The sequence below is a fragment of the Pyxicephalus adspersus genome, chromosome 2 (assembly GCF_032062135.1).
Source record: "Pyxicephalus adspersus chromosome 2, UCB_Pads_2.0, whole genome shotgun sequence".
NCBI lineage: Eukaryota > Metazoa > Chordata > Amphibia > Anura > Pyxicephalidae > Pyxicephalus > Pyxicephalus adspersus.
The window spans coordinates 82,122,282-82,142,466 of record NC_092859.1 but is presented as its reverse complement, the minus strand read 5'-3'; the positions used below and the strand labels follow the sequence as shown (position 1 = coordinate 82,142,466).

Genomic DNA, 20,185 nt, shown 5'->3' with positions numbered 1-20,185 from the left:
CTATGTGCTTTCCTAATTAACAACCGTTTAAACATTTAGCAATGGTCAGTCCTCGACTGTGCCCCATTTATTCCCTATAGGAGGCCAGAATGTTACATGTACATGTTGCTGAACACCATATGATAGTCTTTAATATTTGAAACAACTGTTTTACTGTTAAATATTATTTTCCTGAAAGATTCTATATAACTCTCCTCTTTGAACTGCTTTTCTACCCAGTTTACAAATCATATAATAGAACTCGTGTAGGCAAACCCTGTAAAAATTGATGCTCTTACAGCTCTTGGGTCTGATTGTAGGGATATACTATATCTGCTCAAAGTATGTAATGCATCCACAGAAAAATGGTAAGTTTAAAAGAATCTCAAAAATATCTCCAAATTTCTAAGTAACTATACATTTCTTGGTACTCTTTTGTGAATTGCTTTAATGAGTTCAGGTTAACAGAGCTGGTACAGCTTAAAGGATTGTTCACTGAAAATCTATTTCTAAAACAAACATAAAGGGGACACCTGTGTTAAAAGTTAATGAAAAGGTTATATATGTATACATACTAGCAATGTTTTTCTCTGTAGCTTACTTAGATGCCCTTCTTTATGGTCAGCCTTGCTGAAAGATGATGTAGCAGACCATAAAAAATATATATATTATTAAGACTATTCTCTTTAGCAGAGCAAAACACCTACAGTAATCCAAAGCCATCCAAGTTCACTATTCACTGTCATTGCTACAGCCAAATTATAATGGCCAAAATCTCTCTGGCGGTTTCCAGTAACAGTACATTACTGTCCTTATTATCAGGTTCTCTAAAAGGCAAAATGTTTACTGCAAAATTGGAATAGAATGAGCAGTAATTTAAAGGTTGTTTACATGTTATTCCACAGTTCTTACTGTTAATTATAAAATCCAGTATTAAATGTCCCTTGATTCTCACTACGTTTTATGTAAATCTTTTCACACAAATATAGCTAACATTTATAATCATTTATAATGTCCATATCTTTTCAGAGTAAGTCAGATCTGGACAGTAAACAGAGCATGATAGATGAGCTTCAGAGGAAAATTAAAAAGCTTGAACTGGAGTTGGAGAAGAAAAGTGAAGAAGCTGAAAGAAAAGCTGCACGAGAAGATAAGGTATGCTTCATTACTAGTGTATTCCTTCTTAATCTAATAATAAAACGCTGTAATACTTGTAATGGAATGTTGCTTATGTACTTTAAAGGGTAAGTGTAATGTTTCTATGAGTAGTGTTGTTGCCCATTACTAACAGCAGTAGTTGCCTTTTCTGTTTGTGTTCCTTAACCCCCCTAGCGGTATCCCCGAGTGCGTCTCGGGGTGGAAAATATTGCAAAAAGCGGTAACCCCAAGTCACACTCGGGGTACCTTTGAGGGTCCCTCTTACCTTATCCCCGCGCTCCAGCGGCGATCTCACGATCCCGCTGTGATGGCGGGGCGCTTCTCCATCGGGGGGAAAAAAAGGACCATCTGTTCTAATGGTGACTATGGACAAATGTCCAAACTGTCTTTTATGTTGAGGGATTTTCTTTTTAGAAGCAATTTTTTCTGTTCTATTCAATTTTTCTTTATTTTGTTTTAATGTGTAGACATGCTTTAACATTTTCTATACATTAAGTATTGTATTTTATTAAAACTTTTCAACACCTAATTGGATCTGTTTCTTTATTTGAGAAAAGACTAACTTAACTGTGGTCTCACTCTATTGCTTTTGGGACATGCTGGTAATACTGTTTGAAGGATCACATCTCTAAGGGGTTTAGAGTTTTAAACGCTGTCTGTTCCTAGGTTTTGTTCTCTTATCCGTGCCAATCTCTCTTCTTGAAAAGTTCTTCTCCTTGTCAGGCTTAGTGGTTTTAGATATCCCCCAGAATATTTTTAGTCTTAGACGTCCTGGATAGGCTATTATTTGGTTCTTCAGTCTTCTGGTAATTTTTGCCTCATTTGTCTTCAGTTTGAGTGGCTGATACCTTCTACCATGTATGGAACTTCCTGTGAAATAAAATAGGATTTTTCTGTTTATCGTGGTCACGTGTCCTGCACCTTTGTGTTTTTGATCATGTTTCTAGTTATGTTTGGCTGCAAACCAAAGTGCACTGGATGGAAGAAGGGTTATCTCCAATCCTCCTGTGGGTTGTAGTATAACCTGAAAGTATAGGACTTGCTGTGCTCCACGGAACATTCTTAAGAAAATAAATTTATGGTACATAACAACAGTCCTATTTTTGGTATTTTACACATTTTTGAAGTAAGTGGGGACATGACATTGTCCTTTGCAAATATAATTTTGTGCTAAAAGATGTCCCTCTTTCTAATCTCAGAAATGTAAGCATATTGTAGGAAGGTAGAATAAATCCATAAACTATGTAAAGATTATTGGATTTGTGCAAAATGCTCTAATCCATACCAACCAGGTAAATTCTTGTTTGTTGTAGATCACATAAGAGATTTTTGTTGCACTTTGCACACGATTGTTACCTTAGAACTGACATTTTCTATAGGGCTATAGATGCTGCATGCTTTAACTGACCACGTTCACTAGTGCAATGCCAACAGAACATTATAAAAAATTCTCTAACACTTTGCTCCAATACCAGTTCAAACATTTTGCTTGCGTTCCACTGTAATTTTACATACAATTGAAAAGTAACTATAGGTATCCTGTGCTGTAGTCTTCTGTATTTAAGATTGCCAGCTGTCACATCTACTCTATAGACCTTACTACCTTTTAGTTAGCACCCCCAATACCCACTTCTGGCAGCCTGAAAATTAAAGTGACTGTCATAATTACAACATTACACTATTCATTTAAATTTTATCACTAGGTGCACCCCAACAAGGCACTCATGGTTAGCAAATACCATCATTGGGTACTTCAATCATATTATTTAACAAAATTATTTTTAAAGCCTTAATAATACAATAGGAAGGCATAAAAAGAGGGTTGTAAACCTGTATTTAAATATAAAAATGTAACTTAATACTCTACAGTAGTGAAAAGAAGAACAAAAAATGGTATGAGATTTGATACAAGGGCAACTAAACTAAAACGTCTCTCAGAGTGGCTTCAAAAACTGATTCTGAACTTTGTAAGTGCACAGCAGCTCTGTCATCCTGTAGTTCCCTTTACGTTTAGACAAAGTAACAGCAGTCTGTTGGACATCTCAGACAAAGCCTCAGATACGAGTGGAGGCAAATGAAGGAGCCACTCTAAGGTACAATATGATCATAAAACAAAAACAGGGAACTGACATTTTTATATTTGTTTTTATCTTCTCTTTTCAGCAATTCTCAGCACTGTTAAAATAAGCGAGGCACCATGAAGTCTCTACCTCTACTCATTTTGATTTGTAGGTTTCAGCAATACTTTGCTGACTGCTGAGTTTGACAGGAAACATGGCTGATGCATCTTTTGTTTGCTGGTGTTCTGTACAATCTACAGATCATAAGAATATAACCAATATGTAAAGCATATAGAATTCTTAAGCAAATGTGATTATAATTACTTTTTCAATTTGCAGAGCCCTAAAGAAGATATAATTAGATGGGAAGAAGGCAAGAAGTGGCAAACTAAATTAGAATCAATTCGCAGCAAACTGCGCGATAAAGAAAAGGAAGTTGAGTCTCTGACAAAACAACTGACAACCCTTAAAGAGCTGTATTCCAAGTGAGTTTTCTAGACAAGACACAATGCCCATTTTGCTTTATGTACCATATCAATTGTGTTCACAGCGTGTCACTTTGAAGTGTTCTGTGTGACCTCGATGTATAGAAATAATTCTTACTAAGCTGTATATGCTCCAAAAAGAAAAAGAGAGAAAGAGAAGAGAAAGCAGCCTTGGACTATATCATATTCTATATATTTATTCTCAGTACCACTTAAATAGATAACAAGATATAATGTTGAATGCAAAATGTAGAATAAAAAAATATTGTGTATATTAGGTTTAAATGGAGCTTCAAGTTGAAACTAATTTGGCAATTCCCTTCTGTCTGCTCCTATTAAATCTTAGAATGCCTGGACTTGTCTTATTTTTCAGTGGAGGCTAGGAGAAGTGAGAAACCCTCTATGTTGCTTCAAGTAGGAATCTCAAGAAGTCATATTTCTATTAAAAACAAAAAAGGACATTTAACACATATATACAGGATTTACATTCTTAGATGTCTTTCTGATATTTCACTGTTGTTTGTAATTCAAATACAGAGTTTTGTTACAGGAAAAAATGTTAAATGGCAAAATAATAGCCTATTATTAGAAATATGTCTGAAGAATTATGAATTTAAAAACAAATAAACTACTTCCAGCTAACTTTAAACATAATGTATGGTTTTGTTCCCAGTTATGTGTTTGTAGCCTGCAGTCTAAATCTTATTGCGAATAATCACACATTCGCAGTGGCCAACTGTAAAGTTTTATGTGTCCATCTCTTGTTAGGATCTGTAGGGATCAACTTGCATAGAGAAACCTGGAGAGTTGCTTAGCTTATCCAGTCCTGAAAATGCCTGTTGGCTGGCTGTTCTGCAACCTTTCTGAATAGGTGTCCTGAAGCATGTATAAGCATAAGAAATTACAGTGAAGTTCAGTTATCCTTGGCTTCATTTTTGTTCAGGGGTTATGACAAAAGCATTAAAGTCTGAAAAGGCAGCATCTGTTTCTTTAATGAAAGTTTTTTTTTCTTCCTGCTGGTTTCTATGGACTAGTATGGAAATTTTCATGGATGTTAGGTGATCTCAGGACATATTTGTAAAAAGCTAGTGTTTACTGTTTTCATAGCTAATGTGTACATGCCATTGTGTGTGTGTGAACACTGTATTTTAGTGTGTTAATGTTCTCCTGTTTTGAAAAAAAGCCTATTTTATATTGCATATGTGTATTCATGGTTATATTTTCAAGTTGCTTTATATATCACTTGCCCCATGATAATATGCGTGATTTTAATTGTAGAGCTGATCAGGAGAAATTAATACTGCAAAAGAAATTGAAATCTCGTGGGGTTACTGTGGATCAAGTAGTTGCTACCCGAACAGTGGAATCAGAAAGAGAAATAGAAGAACTACGAAAAAAGAATAATGAGTTAGAAAATGAAATTGCTTATATGAAGTAAGTATTTAATATTATTACACCAGCCCAGTGAAGTGTTGTGCTAGTTAATATACTGCTTACTTTTTTTTACAAATAGATATTTAGTTTAAAAACACAAATATAAAAACTAGATCCAAAAAAAGCCACTCACCATCTTATATGTTTCCTAGAAGAATAAAAGTAAAAAAAAATGCCAACAACCTCCAAATGTGTGGGTATTAAAACAGATCATGTGCTTCATCCTTCATCCTGCTTAAAACAGGCATTAATCTGTGGGAAAATCATCCACTTCATATAAACGGATCATTGACCACAAGATGGTAAAACACAAACAGAAGTAACATAAATAGTAAAATATTGTTACAATTAATTTAAACGATAAAAGCAGTAAACCACCAACATAAAGCTAATGCTAAGTAGCACTATCAGTAACACTCAAAGCAATCCAGAAGAATGTTGTTTCTTTTAAAATTCCAATTTTAATTATATTATAGTTATATTGTATGTTGTTCATACAAAGGATGTCCTTTTCTGACCTTATGTTCCAGCATTATAATAGCAGCTACTATTTTTTGCACAATTATATTTTACTACATTGTAACAATTAAATTATGTAGAATACAATTATACCTTTTTAATGATTACAAGTGACCTGTTTAGCAAAATAATGTATACAAATATTCTGCCTGGTACCGATGATTGCTTTATACCTAGAATGTGGATTTCTTCAAGAGTTCATGTAAGCAGCCTATATCTTGTTTAATATGTTTTAATATATCCTTAAATTGAAACTAAACACAAACAGTGTAGATTTATATGTTTTTTTTCAAATATAAGCAGTATCCTGAAAAATATACCTTTTTATCCAGAATTCCTCCTGAAAAATAGTAGTACATTTCCTGGTATGTGAGTGTGCCTGGGCACTCTTGTGTCTACAGCCTTATTATTATTATTGGACAGGATTTTTATAGCGCCAACATATTACCCAGCACTGTATATAAATAGGGGTTGCAAATGACAGACAGATACAAACAGTGACACAGCAGTTAAGGATGACCCTGCCCCAGAGATTTTACAATCTAGGAGGAGGGAAGAGTATCACAAAATAGGAAGGGAGATGATAGTAGTGGCGGGAAGTAGTGACAGTTTTACAAGACAAGAAGATAGGTGGGCAAGTTTGAAAAAAATGGGTTTTGAGTTCTCTTTTGAATGAGCGTTTTTAAAGAAGTAGGAGCAAGCTTAATAGGATGAGGAAAACTCTTCCAGAGAGTCAGGGCGGCTGTAGAAAAGTCTTGGAGCTGTGTGTTTGACAAGGTTATGAGTGAAGAAGTCATTAATAGGTAATTGAAGGAGCAAAAAGAGCAGCTAGGGAGTATTTTTCTACCAGGTCAGAAAGGTAAGTGGGACAAAAACTGTGGAGGGATTTAAAGGCAAAGCACAGGAGTCTCAAGTGAAAGCCAAGGAAGAGAACTACAAAGAGAGGCAGAAGCTGAGCGGTGGGAAGGAAGGATGGATGAGTCTGGCTGCAGCCTCATAGCTTTATGCCTGCAGTGTGAGATCTAGGGCACTGTTGCCTCTTTACTGCTAGTGAAATTTTGTGATGATACCACTGTTATCTTTTCTGGAATCTCTAACGTAATAAAGCAAAAGCCCTGGCATTGCCACTTACATACAGACTTATGCATAATAAGACACGTGAAATTCGTAATGGGGGAGAGTAAAATTAGCTGCAGGGAGACCATAGGAATACTGGTGACTGGTCATTTGTCCTCTGCCTGCTTTGTTTTTGGCTCGGGCGTTCAGGCTGCTTTTAATCATTGCATGAAAAATTTCAAATTGTGGAAGGAGGCTGTAAAAGTCTCACAACTCAAAGTACTTTTGAGAATTGGTTTGAGAATTTCTGGGTTTTTTAAAGAAATATGATATCTCCATTTGTGGTGTTTTTGGAGCAGTTTCCCCTTTTGCAATACTTATAGATGGATTTAAATATATAGAATAATTTAATGAAATGTACTATGGCTAGCAGTATGTCACACAGTTCATTCTGATAATATATAACCCTCCTATCAATCTGTCCCATAAAGTCACTGCACACGTTAGACACATTGTGAAAAATCAACCTTTCTTGTTATAATGGGCCGAAGAATAACAGCTTTAATGCATCAGTGGAATTAATTTGCCAGGTTAATGTCTGAAGAATAGAGGGTACCAACAATTCTTGAACTAATTAGAGGCATTACACTTGGATGCACAATGTAATAATTTGGTTGGGAAGTTCTAACCTTTGCAAGCAGGCTGAGAAAATTTATTATTATTAACCTTGTATCCAAGTAACATATACAAGGAGGAAAGAGAGGTCTGCTCCTTAGCACTTGCTTTGTCAAGCAGGCTTAGACTTCTTAAGGGTTTGTTAAACTAAGAAAGTTTAAAAGAATGTACAAAGTTTAGTCTCTTTTTTGTTCATATTAGTTAGAACTGAAGGCATGCTAAGAAAGAATAAGATTTCTAAGCAATTTTTTTTCTTAAAACTTTTTTTTTTATATGGTCAAAGAACAAAGCAGGCATTACCTCGTGATTCCGTAGTAGATGAACTGCATTTAAAAAATCAATATCTGCAAGAAAAGCTTCAAGCACTGGAAAATCATCTCTCAAGGGAAAATCTGTCCAGGCCATCTGTAAGTGTTAGTTTCTTCATAAAATGTGACAAATGGCATGATTTATTTTTGTTTTATTGTATTTCTTACATTTTCAGTTTTTATTTTCAGTCTCTTGGTTTATTTTCAGAAATATACAGATTTATTAACTTTTTAGGACCATGTATTAAATCCATCCAAGCTAGTCAAACTCCTAGGGCCTGATTTTTTAAAGCTCTCCATGGCTCCAGAGGATACACTTTCATCAGTGAAGCTGAGTGATCCAGCAAACCTGGAATAGATCTGGTCCAGGATTCAAAACATTTGCTACCAAATTACTTTGGAGAAATCTATTCCAGGTCATCAGGTGGATCACCCAGCTTCACTGATGAAAGTGTATCCTCTCCAGCCTTGGGGTGCTTTAATAAATCAGTGTTGGATATTTTCTGTTCTGTGCTTTCTTTAGTTTGCTCATTTTCTCCACAAACTCATGAACACAAAGGTGTAGCAAATTATATACAATGCAATAACTATAATAGGCTGTACAAAAACTTTAGGAATTCTTACGCACATTACTTGCATACAGTACTGCATTGTGTACTGTACAATGTACCCTGAAGTGGAACTTGCTTAGGATGCCAGGATAGCCGGTGCATCCTGGTTTCCTCTGCAGCTGCCAGGACTACCACATGCATCAGACTACACTTGTAATTTGTACAGAAATAGCAAAAATTCAAAGAAGAGAAAAGTCTATTTGGATTTTAAATTTGCCTAGGTTATACACTACATATAATGATTTAACATTTAAAACAAATTCAAATAAATTACAATAACAATTAATTATCAGAACTTTGTTAACCATCATTTGACCTGCTAAAAATAATTTTCACATAGCAATGTACCTAAAGGACATAGAATTCACACAAAATTACAAATGTTATTTGTTTTGTAAGTCATACAAAGTCTGGTAACCCAACACGTTTTGCAGCTTTATGGACAGTTCTTGGCTGCTTCTTCAAAGGGTGACATATATGAAGTCCTTTTAGTGCAACCAAGGAATCCCTGTGAACACGAGGCTTAGCCAGAATATTATTTAGAAAGCTTCAAATATAATGCAGAAAAGAGCCCAGCTCTCACCAGCTCTGTGTATGTTATTTTTAAAATCTCAAACAGTGGAATTAATATTCTGACATTTTTAACATATTTGTATCAGTTTTGATGGAAAACCATTATATTTAGTTTGTAACTTGTGCCATAAAGTTCTATTGGACTCTTGTCCTTTTTGAACATATTTATCATTGTATTCAGGAATGTGGCTTGTTTATTTCCTTCTCATAATGATCCTACTCATATTTAATATATTCAGTATTGTACAGAAATAGCTAATAAAATAACACAGCTGAATTTTGTTTTCCATTGTAAAACCCTAATATTAGAATTACACAAGTTGTCAACTTACTGTGCCATTTTACCTGTTTTTTTATATATTTGTTATATATATTTTATTTATTTGTATACAATGCTGCCTTACCAGCATGATGCCGTGGACCTCCAACATTTTACTCTTCTTTCATATAAAGCTGATGATGATAAACTACACAATCCAGTAAATCCTAATAAAAAGAGGAACATTTTAAAAAGAGCAAAGGAAATGAAAACAATATTTTTTAAAACAAACGATGGCTGTATGGATGAACCTATGAAGACCATGCCAGACAATTTAACATACGGTATAGAAAATAGAGTAGACCAGGAGGAGATCTCTAATGTGTTTACAAGAGTTAGTGAAAATGTATCCGATCTAGGTAAAGAGCTTCATAATCTTGCAACAGACAATGCAACCAATTCTAAAACTTCAAATGTTACTCCTTTGGTAAACACCATACCAGTTCCAGTGAGTAGTGACACCTGGCCAAGGTCATATGATGCATCAGAGCCTATTAGTGCAGCACCTTCTCCAAAACCATGTGATGTCTTACTTCCTGTTAGCACAACAGCCACCCCTGGACTGGGCGACATATCAAATGTTGGAAGCACACAAGCTACTGATGAGAGGGGTTCTAGTGATGACAGCGAGAAACAAAATATCTGTGAAACATTTTTTAATATCAGCAGGACTGCTATGATTCATGAAGTTGAAGAAAACTATAATGACCATGGTGCTCAGCAAAATGAAATTGGAGAAAATAGAGAAGTAGCGTTTAGTACTTTAAATGGTGCTGGTAACCAGTCAGATGCTGAAAATGATTGTAATTCAGTAGTTGGTCATGGTGAATCACCCTGTTGTGAGGATAACAAATTAAGCAAACAAGATACCATGGAGACTGGAAAAGAGTTTGATCAGAACAATGAAAACAATGCCATACTGCAGGTGGGAGAGTTTTTCTCCATAACCCATACTAGCCTACATAATCTTGGATATTTTGTTCTAGGTCAATTAGTTTATCTGTTAGAAATACATAGTAGTATATATAGCAGTTTAGCTAACTGATGCAGCGCCTTAGATTTATTTATTCCATGTTTTTATTGTATTGTATTTATAGTATTATTATGTAAATGTTCAGTTTATATATATCAATGCTTGTTTAGTTTACAGTGCTGGTCTTCGACTTTCTTTTTTTTTTTTAAATACCTGTCAGACATCAGGTGTGGGGTCAGAAGATCAGTCCTCAAGGGAGATGGAACTTCAGAAAGAGAACCTGAGATTATCAGCTGAGAATGTTGAGCTGCATTTTCAGCTGGAGCAAGCAAATAAAGACTTACCACGCCTAAAGGTATAATAGACGGTTTCCAATCTTTGAGATATGAGTATGTACAATTATAATGTTGTTTATGTTTACACTTTTTTAAATAGCACATATGTGTTTATACAGTACAAAGACAAACTTATATTTTGCCTTTTTTTACCCCCTCCCTCAATTAACTTGCCTGATGATTTTAAATAAAACTTTCAAATTTTATTACAAATAGTTAGTTGGTTCTGTACATTACCACAATTATTTTAATTAAAACAACTCAGATGCAGTTGAACTGCAGACTTTCAGCTTTGATTCAGTGGGTTGAACAATAAGATTGCATAAAAATGTGAGGAACTAAAGCATTTTTTTAACACAATCACTTCATTTCAGGGGCTCAAAAGTATTTGGACAATTGATTCAAAGGCTATTTCATGGGCTGGTATGGGCAATGCCTTTGTTATGTCATTATCAATTAAGCAGATAAAAGGGCTGGAGTTGATTTGAGAGGGGGTGCTTGTATGTGTAAGATTTTGCTGTGAACAGACAACATGCAGTCAACGGAGCTCTCCATGCAGGTGAAACAATCCATCTTTAAGCTGCAAAAACAGGAAAAACCCATCCGAAAAATTGCTAAAATATTAGGAGTGGCAAAATTTACAGTTTGGTACATCACGAGAAAGAAACAAAGCACTGGTGAACTCAGCAACGCCAAAAGACCTGGACGTCCACGGAAGACAACAGTGGTGGATGATCGCAGAATCATTTCCATGCTTAAGAGAAACCCCTTCACAGCAGCCAACCAAGTGAATTAGAAATGAACATTTTATTTTCAGCTTTTTAATTTGTCCAGTTACTTTTGAACCCCTGAAATTAGGTGATTGTGTAAAAAAGGCTTTTGTTCCTCACATTTTTATGCAATCCTTTTTGTTCAAACCACTGATTTAAAGCTGAAAGTCTGCAGTTCAACTGCATCTGAGTTGTTTCATTTAAAATTAATTGTGGTAATGTACCAAACCAAAATGAGAAAAAAGGTGTCTCTGTCCACATATTTATGAACCTAACTGTATATTATTTTAGACCTAGTGATATGGTCACTGATCTTTTTGCCTTTTGATGCAGTGCTGGAAGATCATATCTGATGTAAGAGGGTATTGCAGAAAGCATTACAGTATCCTGCCTTTGTACTCCTCCCAAAAGCCCTTCATCCTCATGCAAGCAGTGGGCTGGCTCTTGAGAAGAGTTATGCAGATATAAAAACACAATAATGGGTGAATTTCAGCCTAAAGAATCAGGCTTTCCTAGGAAAACTGCATTGCATGCAGACCACCTTGGGTAAAAACCCTTTGTAATGTTGAACCTCCATTAAAAAAAAGAAAACTAAAATCCTAGACGTGAACTAGGCATACCAGGGACAAAAAGACTTGAAAGGGGCAAGATGATGCTAACTCCTCCAGCCAGAGAGATACAGACACTGATCTGATTTGATGAAGCTTCTAATGTGATAAGCTAACAGTGTGCAATTAAATCACAGTTAGCACTTTCAGTACAAGAGCTGCTGTACAGTTATAAGACTGAAGGCTGGAATTCAGCATTAGATTCTGCAAAAGAAGCTAGTTTACAGTGCTTTAGCAAAAATATTACATTAATACATCTGGTCAGGTGGAGGTGGCCTGCTCACACTATACTTGCTGTAAGTCTTGGAAATGCCAAGTCTAATACACATTCAGGAAGCTCCATTTGAGGTATCTAGGAAACACTAAACAATAAACAGTCCTTTAATACCTCCCAAAGCTTGGCTTCAGAAGTAGGGGAAGGAGGCTATCGAACAACAGACAATATTTTGAGAAGCTCACTTTAAAGAGGTTAGTAAAAAGAAAAATGTAAAACCTAAACTACAATAAATACACATTAAAGCAACTCAAACTATTTTTTCTTTTAGTTTTAGCTAGATATGGTAACAGAAACACTGTGAACTTTAACTGTATCTCTGTTCCTTCCTGGAATAATTTCTATACCAGGGACACGAAGATCAATGAATAGGAGCAATGGGGGACAGGAAGACCCAGAGAGTAATAAAGACTTGACACTAAAAATTTTGTTTATGCTGCCTGTCCCTCCATTGAAGAAATGTCCGGTCTCTTCCTCTTTCTGCAACATCTGTCACTGTGACAGGGACTCAAAAAACATTTAAAGCTTGACCCAGGAACCTATATTACAAGGTTTTGTAGAAACTTTAAGTTTTAGACTGTGGTTGGACTTTTAAGAAAAGAATTTCATACAAGGCAATGTATGTTTGTTCAATGTGAACGATAATTCTATATATAAATATCATCTCAAATACCATTACGGTTTTTGCTTTTTTGTGCACCCTATTAATATAAAAACATAAGAATATCCTTTTATTGTTTTTATTTTTTTTTTTTTTTTTTTTTTTTTTAGGATCAGATTACTAATTTAAAAGAAATGTGTGAAGTTCTCAAAAAAGATAAAATAGAAGCTGAACGTAAACTTGGAAATGTCAGAGGCGTAAGTAAGATTTAAGTAGGGTGTTATTATTTTTTGAGTATGATATATTTGTGTTTACATGCGGAAATCTCTCACTTGCATTTAATGCAAATATATGTATTCATTGCAGTTACTGTAAATTGAAATGTATTTCAAATGTAATTAGCGTATCTTCCTCAGCCTCTGGTACCACCATTTACAGCTGAATTGGCAGAGGGAGAGGCTGTACAAAAGTGTTGAGGTGAAACATGGCAACATGATGCCAGCAATGACTTCATTATGTGACACTGCCCCTTTATTGTCCAATCACAGACTGGGAGTCAAAGGTGATTAAGCTGTACTGCATACCATCAGTTGAGAGTCAGGTCACCAACATGGCTGTGCTTTCTGGCAGGGTTTTATTAATTTTAGGATTTGATAGACAAAAATAAAAATGTTTTGGCAAGTATACTCACTCCATACACTCCACACTATCCTTTGTATTGTGCCTTTTTATGAAGTTTAGCTTTACATTTAAGTTTAGTTTATTACAATACATATTGTGTACAACACTTGAGCTAAATGTGTTATCAATACCACATGGTAAATTAATTTTGTATGTTAGTTTGATTTTAAACATGTACTCTCATGGAGAATACAAACCATTAACTAAACACATACCAAGATAGTTATTTTGCTTTTCTCTCATGTCCTACATTATCATAATTGTCACAAAAAAAGACCTTAAAATGCCCAGATAATGCAAACGTTACAAATGTTATAATTCTCTTTTGGCTGACATATATCGTTGTGCTGTAGTATACTGATGCAGGAAAATAATTAACAAATAATTGAATTCAATAACTGTGTCTGAAGTTTAATAATACTTCAAACATATATTAGGCTACACTCTGGCAATTTAAGCAATTACAAAATTGTTATAGGAAGAATAATGGAAATGCCATTCTTTCTTCTACAGTTTGCCAGCTTTGACTAATTCACATGATATTAATATCCCTGCATGTAACTATATTTAAGCCTTGCTGTGCAAAGCACCTCCTGATGTATTATAAATGTTATATGCTAAGACAAAACAAGCTTCTAAATCTGACCAGTAGCTGGCATTGTTCTCTCAGTTTTTCCTTGGTAAATTGTAGTTTTGCTACACATTATAGAACATAATAATGTGCTCTTGGTGTAATTTTTTCCCGTTATTCATTATTTTATATAAAATATGTTAAATGACACCTGCTTGTAAATCTTTTGCTATCAGAAAAGATTGAATGTTTTCTTTATGTAAATGTATTTTTTTCTGTGTGTAATTTATGAATACCTGAAGTCTGGCAGAAGTGGAAAAACGATACCAGAGCTGGAGAAGACTATTGGTCTGATGAAACGAGTCATAGAAAGAGTACAGAGGGAGAATGAGGACCTCAAGAAGGCCCCAGGTGTTGTGACAAATGAAAAATTATCCAATCTAGAACTGGAAAATGAAAGACTAAAGGTATTTCAGCCTTTTGGCTTTTTGTGGCTTAGGTCTCTCATTTCTGTCAATCTACTGCCCAGATACAAGTTTCAGCAGCTGGAAAGCAAAACATTTGACCTTGCCGTCAAACATACAGAGACTGAAAGCAGCTAGTTTGCTTTCTTATACTGATAGGTAGACTATATATATTTCACAGGGACGTCAACATTTTTTTATGCAGAGGAAAGATGGCTTGTTTGGATTTGACATAAAGCATGTCATCATTCTATATTGTGTTTCTTTTCCTATACAATAAAGATGATGAATCTTTAATGTTAATGATATTTATGGCCCATTTACAGTTGCAATAAGGTGCACTGTGTTAAGCAGTCCTTTAATATTTTTTGCAGTGTGGGTTCATTACTTTCTACAGTAGTAGTGTGTTGGGGTGCCATTCACAATAAACATGCACCGTGCTTCGTGTGTACCACAAAATACGAAGGGCCTATAGAATATTGGTCTGCTTCCTCAAATGAGCATGAAAATTCCTTAGCATTAAACAGAAATGGCACAGTCCTATACATTACATATTTTAGTGGTTACTTGAAGGCGAATTTACTTTTAGCTCCAACAGATGCATATAGAAAGGAGAGATCATATCCACCTAATACATACCTGACACATAAAGGTCATTACAGTATCCCAAAGCAATCACTCCAGCGGGGAGGGGAGGTAAAAAGATCAAATCAGATTGGTACACATTTCCATTTTATTTCCACACAATTTGCACTATTTTACTTCTTTGATGCCCTGAGTTATGACTTATATGAAAAAAAAATGTTCACCATTTTTGTATGAATTTGCAACAAATTGGCCACCAGAGAGGAGAATTCACAAAAGAAGCCATTTCAGTCAAGTAAATACAATTTTTATTCCAGCTCTTCCATACACCTTTTCTGCATGGCCTGTTTCATTTAGAATTTATCACCTCATCAATAAATAAATCATTTACCAGTAATTTGAATAAAAAATACTATCCTGTTTCTTAGTCAGTGCGAAATACTTATTTGTTTAGGGTTGCTGTATTTTCAAGTCTGAACTCTCGACTCGCAACTGAACTCTATTTGCTTTACATTTGCTTAAATTCTTATATCCAGAAAACCATTTTAATTGCATCTAAATAATTTTTTATGTTGGATAGCACAGAGAATGGTTAAAACCTCTTTTAGGTTTTTATTATTATTAATTTATCTTTTGTTTTTTGACATCTCATTAAAGAGCTTTACCCACACTTCCTGACCAGCATTCACAACAGGAAATGAGAAAAACTCCTTCCTAGAACCTGTCAAAGTTATCTAGGTCCGCTGTTACCGGCACCAAGGGGAAATCCATATTTTTAATAGCTACCAAAAGCCTCATAACTATATCATAAATTAAATTTGGCTCATAAATATACTTTATTTTGCATTTACGCTCTGATTTTGTTCTTGGCTAAAAAAACAGTGATTGCAGGTAAGGAAATGTGTCAGCGCAGGGCCAATATTTATAAATGGATCTTTTAGAATGTACTTACCCAACAGAAAGGCATACAGTTAGAAGAATGATGCTGAATCATATTAAAATAGAAAAGAGAGTATAAAGCAGCCAGTTTACTGGATGAATGCTGCTATAGCTGCAGTTTGAGCCTTAAAACAATTTAAGTGTGTGTGTTTAGGCATTACCAATCCTGCTAACGTATCAGTTCAGTAACCAGGCTAAAGGATAAAGGTTTATTTTTTTAAAGTAATATGACAATGGGAAAATGTCCTCAACTATGATTCATGTGCAGCATTTTAGAATTCTAAAACATCCCTTTTACAGCTTTGGTACAAAAGTGTCATCCATGTGCCTGTGTAACGCACATTTCACGTTTACAGACTAGAATTCTGTTTTAGATCAATCACTACTGTGTTTTGTGTAAGATCAATCTGTATTGTGTTTTTTTACCCCTCTTATTTCACATCTAGTCTGAACTTGAAAAGCTGCAGCTGCATGTGGGTGGACAGCTAAGTATGAGATATGAAGCAAAGACGAAAGGCATTGAAAAAGTAATTGCAGAAAATGAGAGACTTCGCAAGGAACTGAAAGCGGTAAGAATACTGTATCCATGATCTGAATTCTTTTGAAAGTGTATCAGTCACCTATGATTCAGCCATTACAGTAATTTTTAGTATAAACGCCTCTTTGTTGCATATAAGGTAATTGTGCGGGTGCAGCTAGATTTAATTAGTCCTCGACATCTCATTTTACTTCCAAATCGCTTGAAAGATTTTTCACCTGTGAATTACATTTTCTTCCTGTCTTGGTCACTGGTATCTTCACCTAGTCTGCTTTTGGGTTTGGGTCTTCAGCCATTTTTATTGGTCAAGCTGGACTGAGGTAACTCCCATGTATGCGTGCAAGATTTATTTTATTCCTGGCAGCCAGGTATGCAGGGGTCATTGTGTAATTACAGAACTACTATGTACTTTAGAAAAAAATGAGAAAAGGGTAGGTAAGTATGTTTTTTTGCAGAAGGGACTGTCCTTTCTGCAGGGATTGCAAAAAGCAATCTGTCGATTTTTTTTGTTTTTTATTAATATTATACTTTAACCTTATGAATGCTTGATGATCTGTTACCCCACCAGGCCTGAACAGTGTTCATGTCGGGTTATTGCCCACATAAGCCAAGTACATCATTCTGGAAGGAAGGGCAGAAACATCCACATGCTCCCTTATACCTAGAAACAAGAATGGGGTTCTCTATAAATAAAGAATGTGTAGTTTTAGTGCTACTAACTTATCTACATGCACTGACATGTGACTACTCTACTATCTGCTTTTTACATGCGGGTTTACTGTGATTTTTTTAAAAGGTTACTTATACATCTTACATGTACACTGCCTAAAAAAATGGTAGGAAATTCCACATATATTTTGAATGTCAACATACAAAATTTCAAATCTGAACCTGAAGTTATTTTCAAACTGGGGTGTTATGTAACAAAAAAAAAATATTTTTTTATTGTAGAAGTTGTTTCCTTTTGTTTTAAACTGATCTTGTTATGGTCTGTTGACATCTTTAAGGAAAATGAAACATCAGAGAAGTTGCGGATAGCAAAAAGAAATTTGGAAGTCATCAATGAAAAACTGACTGCAAACCTAGAAGAAACTAGAAGTAAATTGAGCTTGGCTGAAAGCAGAGGGCCTCAACTTGAAGGAACAGATGGAAAAGCCTGGAAATCAGTTGTTGTAAGCAAGTACGTATTTTATAATTGATTATGTACTGTATAAGGAACATTGAAACATTACTTCAATTAAACTTTTTAGGTCTAAATGTAAAATGCCCTTTGCTGTGTAATTCACCATGCGATAGAGCACTAGGAATGTGCAACTGTATTTATTTCCAGTTTTTAATTCTTCTGTCAGTCAGAAAAATTTTTCATAGAGTAACTGACCAGGCAGCTGATGCACACCAACTCTGCTAATCTTGGTCTGGGCTTAAGAAAAAAAAATCTGGGCACAAAGAGTTAACAGTGGCTTATTATAAAGCTCTTTATGTCGTTTTTAAGTTAGATGTAAAAATTCTCTTTATTTATTCAGAAGTTTTATTTATTTACAAGAGTAATGCAGGATTATGAAAATTGTCTGTCCATTAGTTCATTATTATCTATAGTCATAGACTTTATGATGTCATAAGCCTTCCATACATTTAATTCTGTGTTGTGATACCAAATATTAAAAGAAGCAAAAGTAGAAATTTAAATGATCTGAGTTTTTTTTTTTTGTTTTTTTAGATAATGTATTGTTTTAAATTCATGGGCTTCCTTTAGCATAGCGTGAAAGTGAAACAATGCTTTACATGTTAAATGAAAACTACTACCTTCTGGCTGGATAGAAAACCAAGGAATATTAAATTCCAATATTCATACAATTTTCTTGTTTAAACCATGTGAATTTTTGTCTTTTCTGCCCGGTCAATTTAGCTTGTGCCTCCTTACTTGCAATTCCCTGTATAAGCAAGGTTCAGCTTGAAAAATCCCACTGCATCTGGCGACTTATTGCATGTCATTATGCTTTTGAATTCAGATTCCGTCAATGGCTTCTTACCTCTTTCTGTATATGAAAACCACTTCATATTCTCAAGTTGCTCCATTGTATTCCTAGCTGCTGTAATTACATTTGATATGCAAATCAAGCTCAGATCATCAGATTTTATAAAATATATTACTGTTTATGAAGCAAAGGCAGAATTTTAAACTATGTATTCTGAGACTTCAGCATATTTAATGTGTTCAAACCCTTCAATTTGTAATGTTAGTGTGGTTGAATGGCAGTAAATTAAATTATACACTGCACGAAGAGCATAAACACTTTTACAAAGATGTGGGGGAGCATATACTGGGCAGTGCATTCAGCTGAGAGAGGATTTCAATTAAAATAAATTGAAATATGTGCTAAAGCTAGACTTCTAAATGTAACAAAGCCATTGCCCATCAAGCACCATACGGTGCCTGTTCTTATGTTGCTAGCACCGCCCATGTGCAGTCCACTTGACCTCCAGTGTCCCCATGTGATGGGTGGGGGATTGGGTGAATTTATGGTTTTCCAAGCTGTATATGAAAAAATAACTTGCATAAAGTCCTGCATTTCAATTTATATTTAGGGTCTACAGCATCAGATTAGGGTGGTGCACAAAAATAAGAGCAGGCACTGCAATGTCTTTGGTACTTCAGTCCTCCTCTCAACTTCTAAATTTGTTTTTTAAATGTAAAGTTTTTTTTAGGTAAGTGCAATATGGGAAACTTACATTAATATTCAAGCACAATTGAAAAAAACAAAAAAACAAATTTATAATCACACTTGAATACACAGGAACAGAAATCAAAACAAAATAGTATACAACAAAGACATGTTTCAAGTAATAAAGCTGCAATTCCCTAGTATTTTGTACTTGGTCATTAAAGACATATATAAGAAGAAAAAACAAAATGCACAATGTCATATGGTCCCATTGGACTTAACCATTAGTTTTTATAATTTATTCAAAGGGGGGATTACTCCCCCCAGCGTTCTAATTCTGTCAGTTTTTTTGATGCAAAAAGTGATCCTATTTTTTATTTTATTTTATGCATAAAAATTTTTGTTTAAATTGTGGGCCTGTAATTCTTAGGAATAACTCCCGGGTATAATAATTATATTTATTTATTATATTATAATCATAAATTATAATATAATACATAATTATAAAAAATAATGAAATAATAGACCACAACAGTGTATTTTATCAAAAAAAAATTTTTTTATCAAAAATTTCTAACTGAAATTTTCCAAACAAGTGTGCAATATTATTGATAAATAATAAGATAAACTAAATGCAGTTTTAAGAGAAAAAAAAATTTACATTTTTAGTAGACATCCTGGGTGTGGTAGATTTTGAAGCAGGGTGCTGCACAAAGTCCAACATCACAGTCAGGACAGTAGAACCTGGTTTCCTTGCGGTTTTTCCTTCCTCTGTCATCGATCTTTGAGCAGCAAACCACGCACATCCTTGTAGGTGCCGCCTTTTTCTGGGTTGGTGGGATGTATTCAACGAAGTGACGACCAGTCAGGCGCTCTTTGTTGACAATGGTGGAAACACGATGTCCAGGTCTATTCATAGCCACTGATGGTGTTTGGTGGTTCTTGACTATGGATTCGGAAACTTGCAAAATGAAGTCTGAATGATTCACAGGCCTCTGATTTTTTT

At 34.8% G+C, this 20,185-nt stretch overlaps 1 protein-coding gene across 1 annotated transcript in view; it reads left to right on the top strand.

Annotated features, from left to right (window-relative positions):
• CEP290 (centrosomal protein 290) overlaps positions 1–20,185 on the top strand; it is a gene marked incomplete in the record, with an annotated part of 79,370 nt that overhangs the window by 48,785 nt on the left and 10,400 nt on the right. The window contains 9 exon segments of the mRNA XM_072401222.1: positions 1,009–1,134; positions 3,537–3,682; positions 4,961–5,116; positions 7,650–7,773; positions 10,371–10,505; positions 12,909–12,995; positions 14,293–14,457; positions 16,425–16,547; positions 17,524–17,696. Coding sequence (XP_072257323.1) covers positions 1,009–1,134; positions 3,537–3,682; positions 4,961–5,116; positions 7,650–7,773; positions 10,371–10,505; positions 12,909–12,995; positions 14,293–14,457; positions 16,425–16,547; positions 17,524–17,696 — 1,235 coding nt within the window.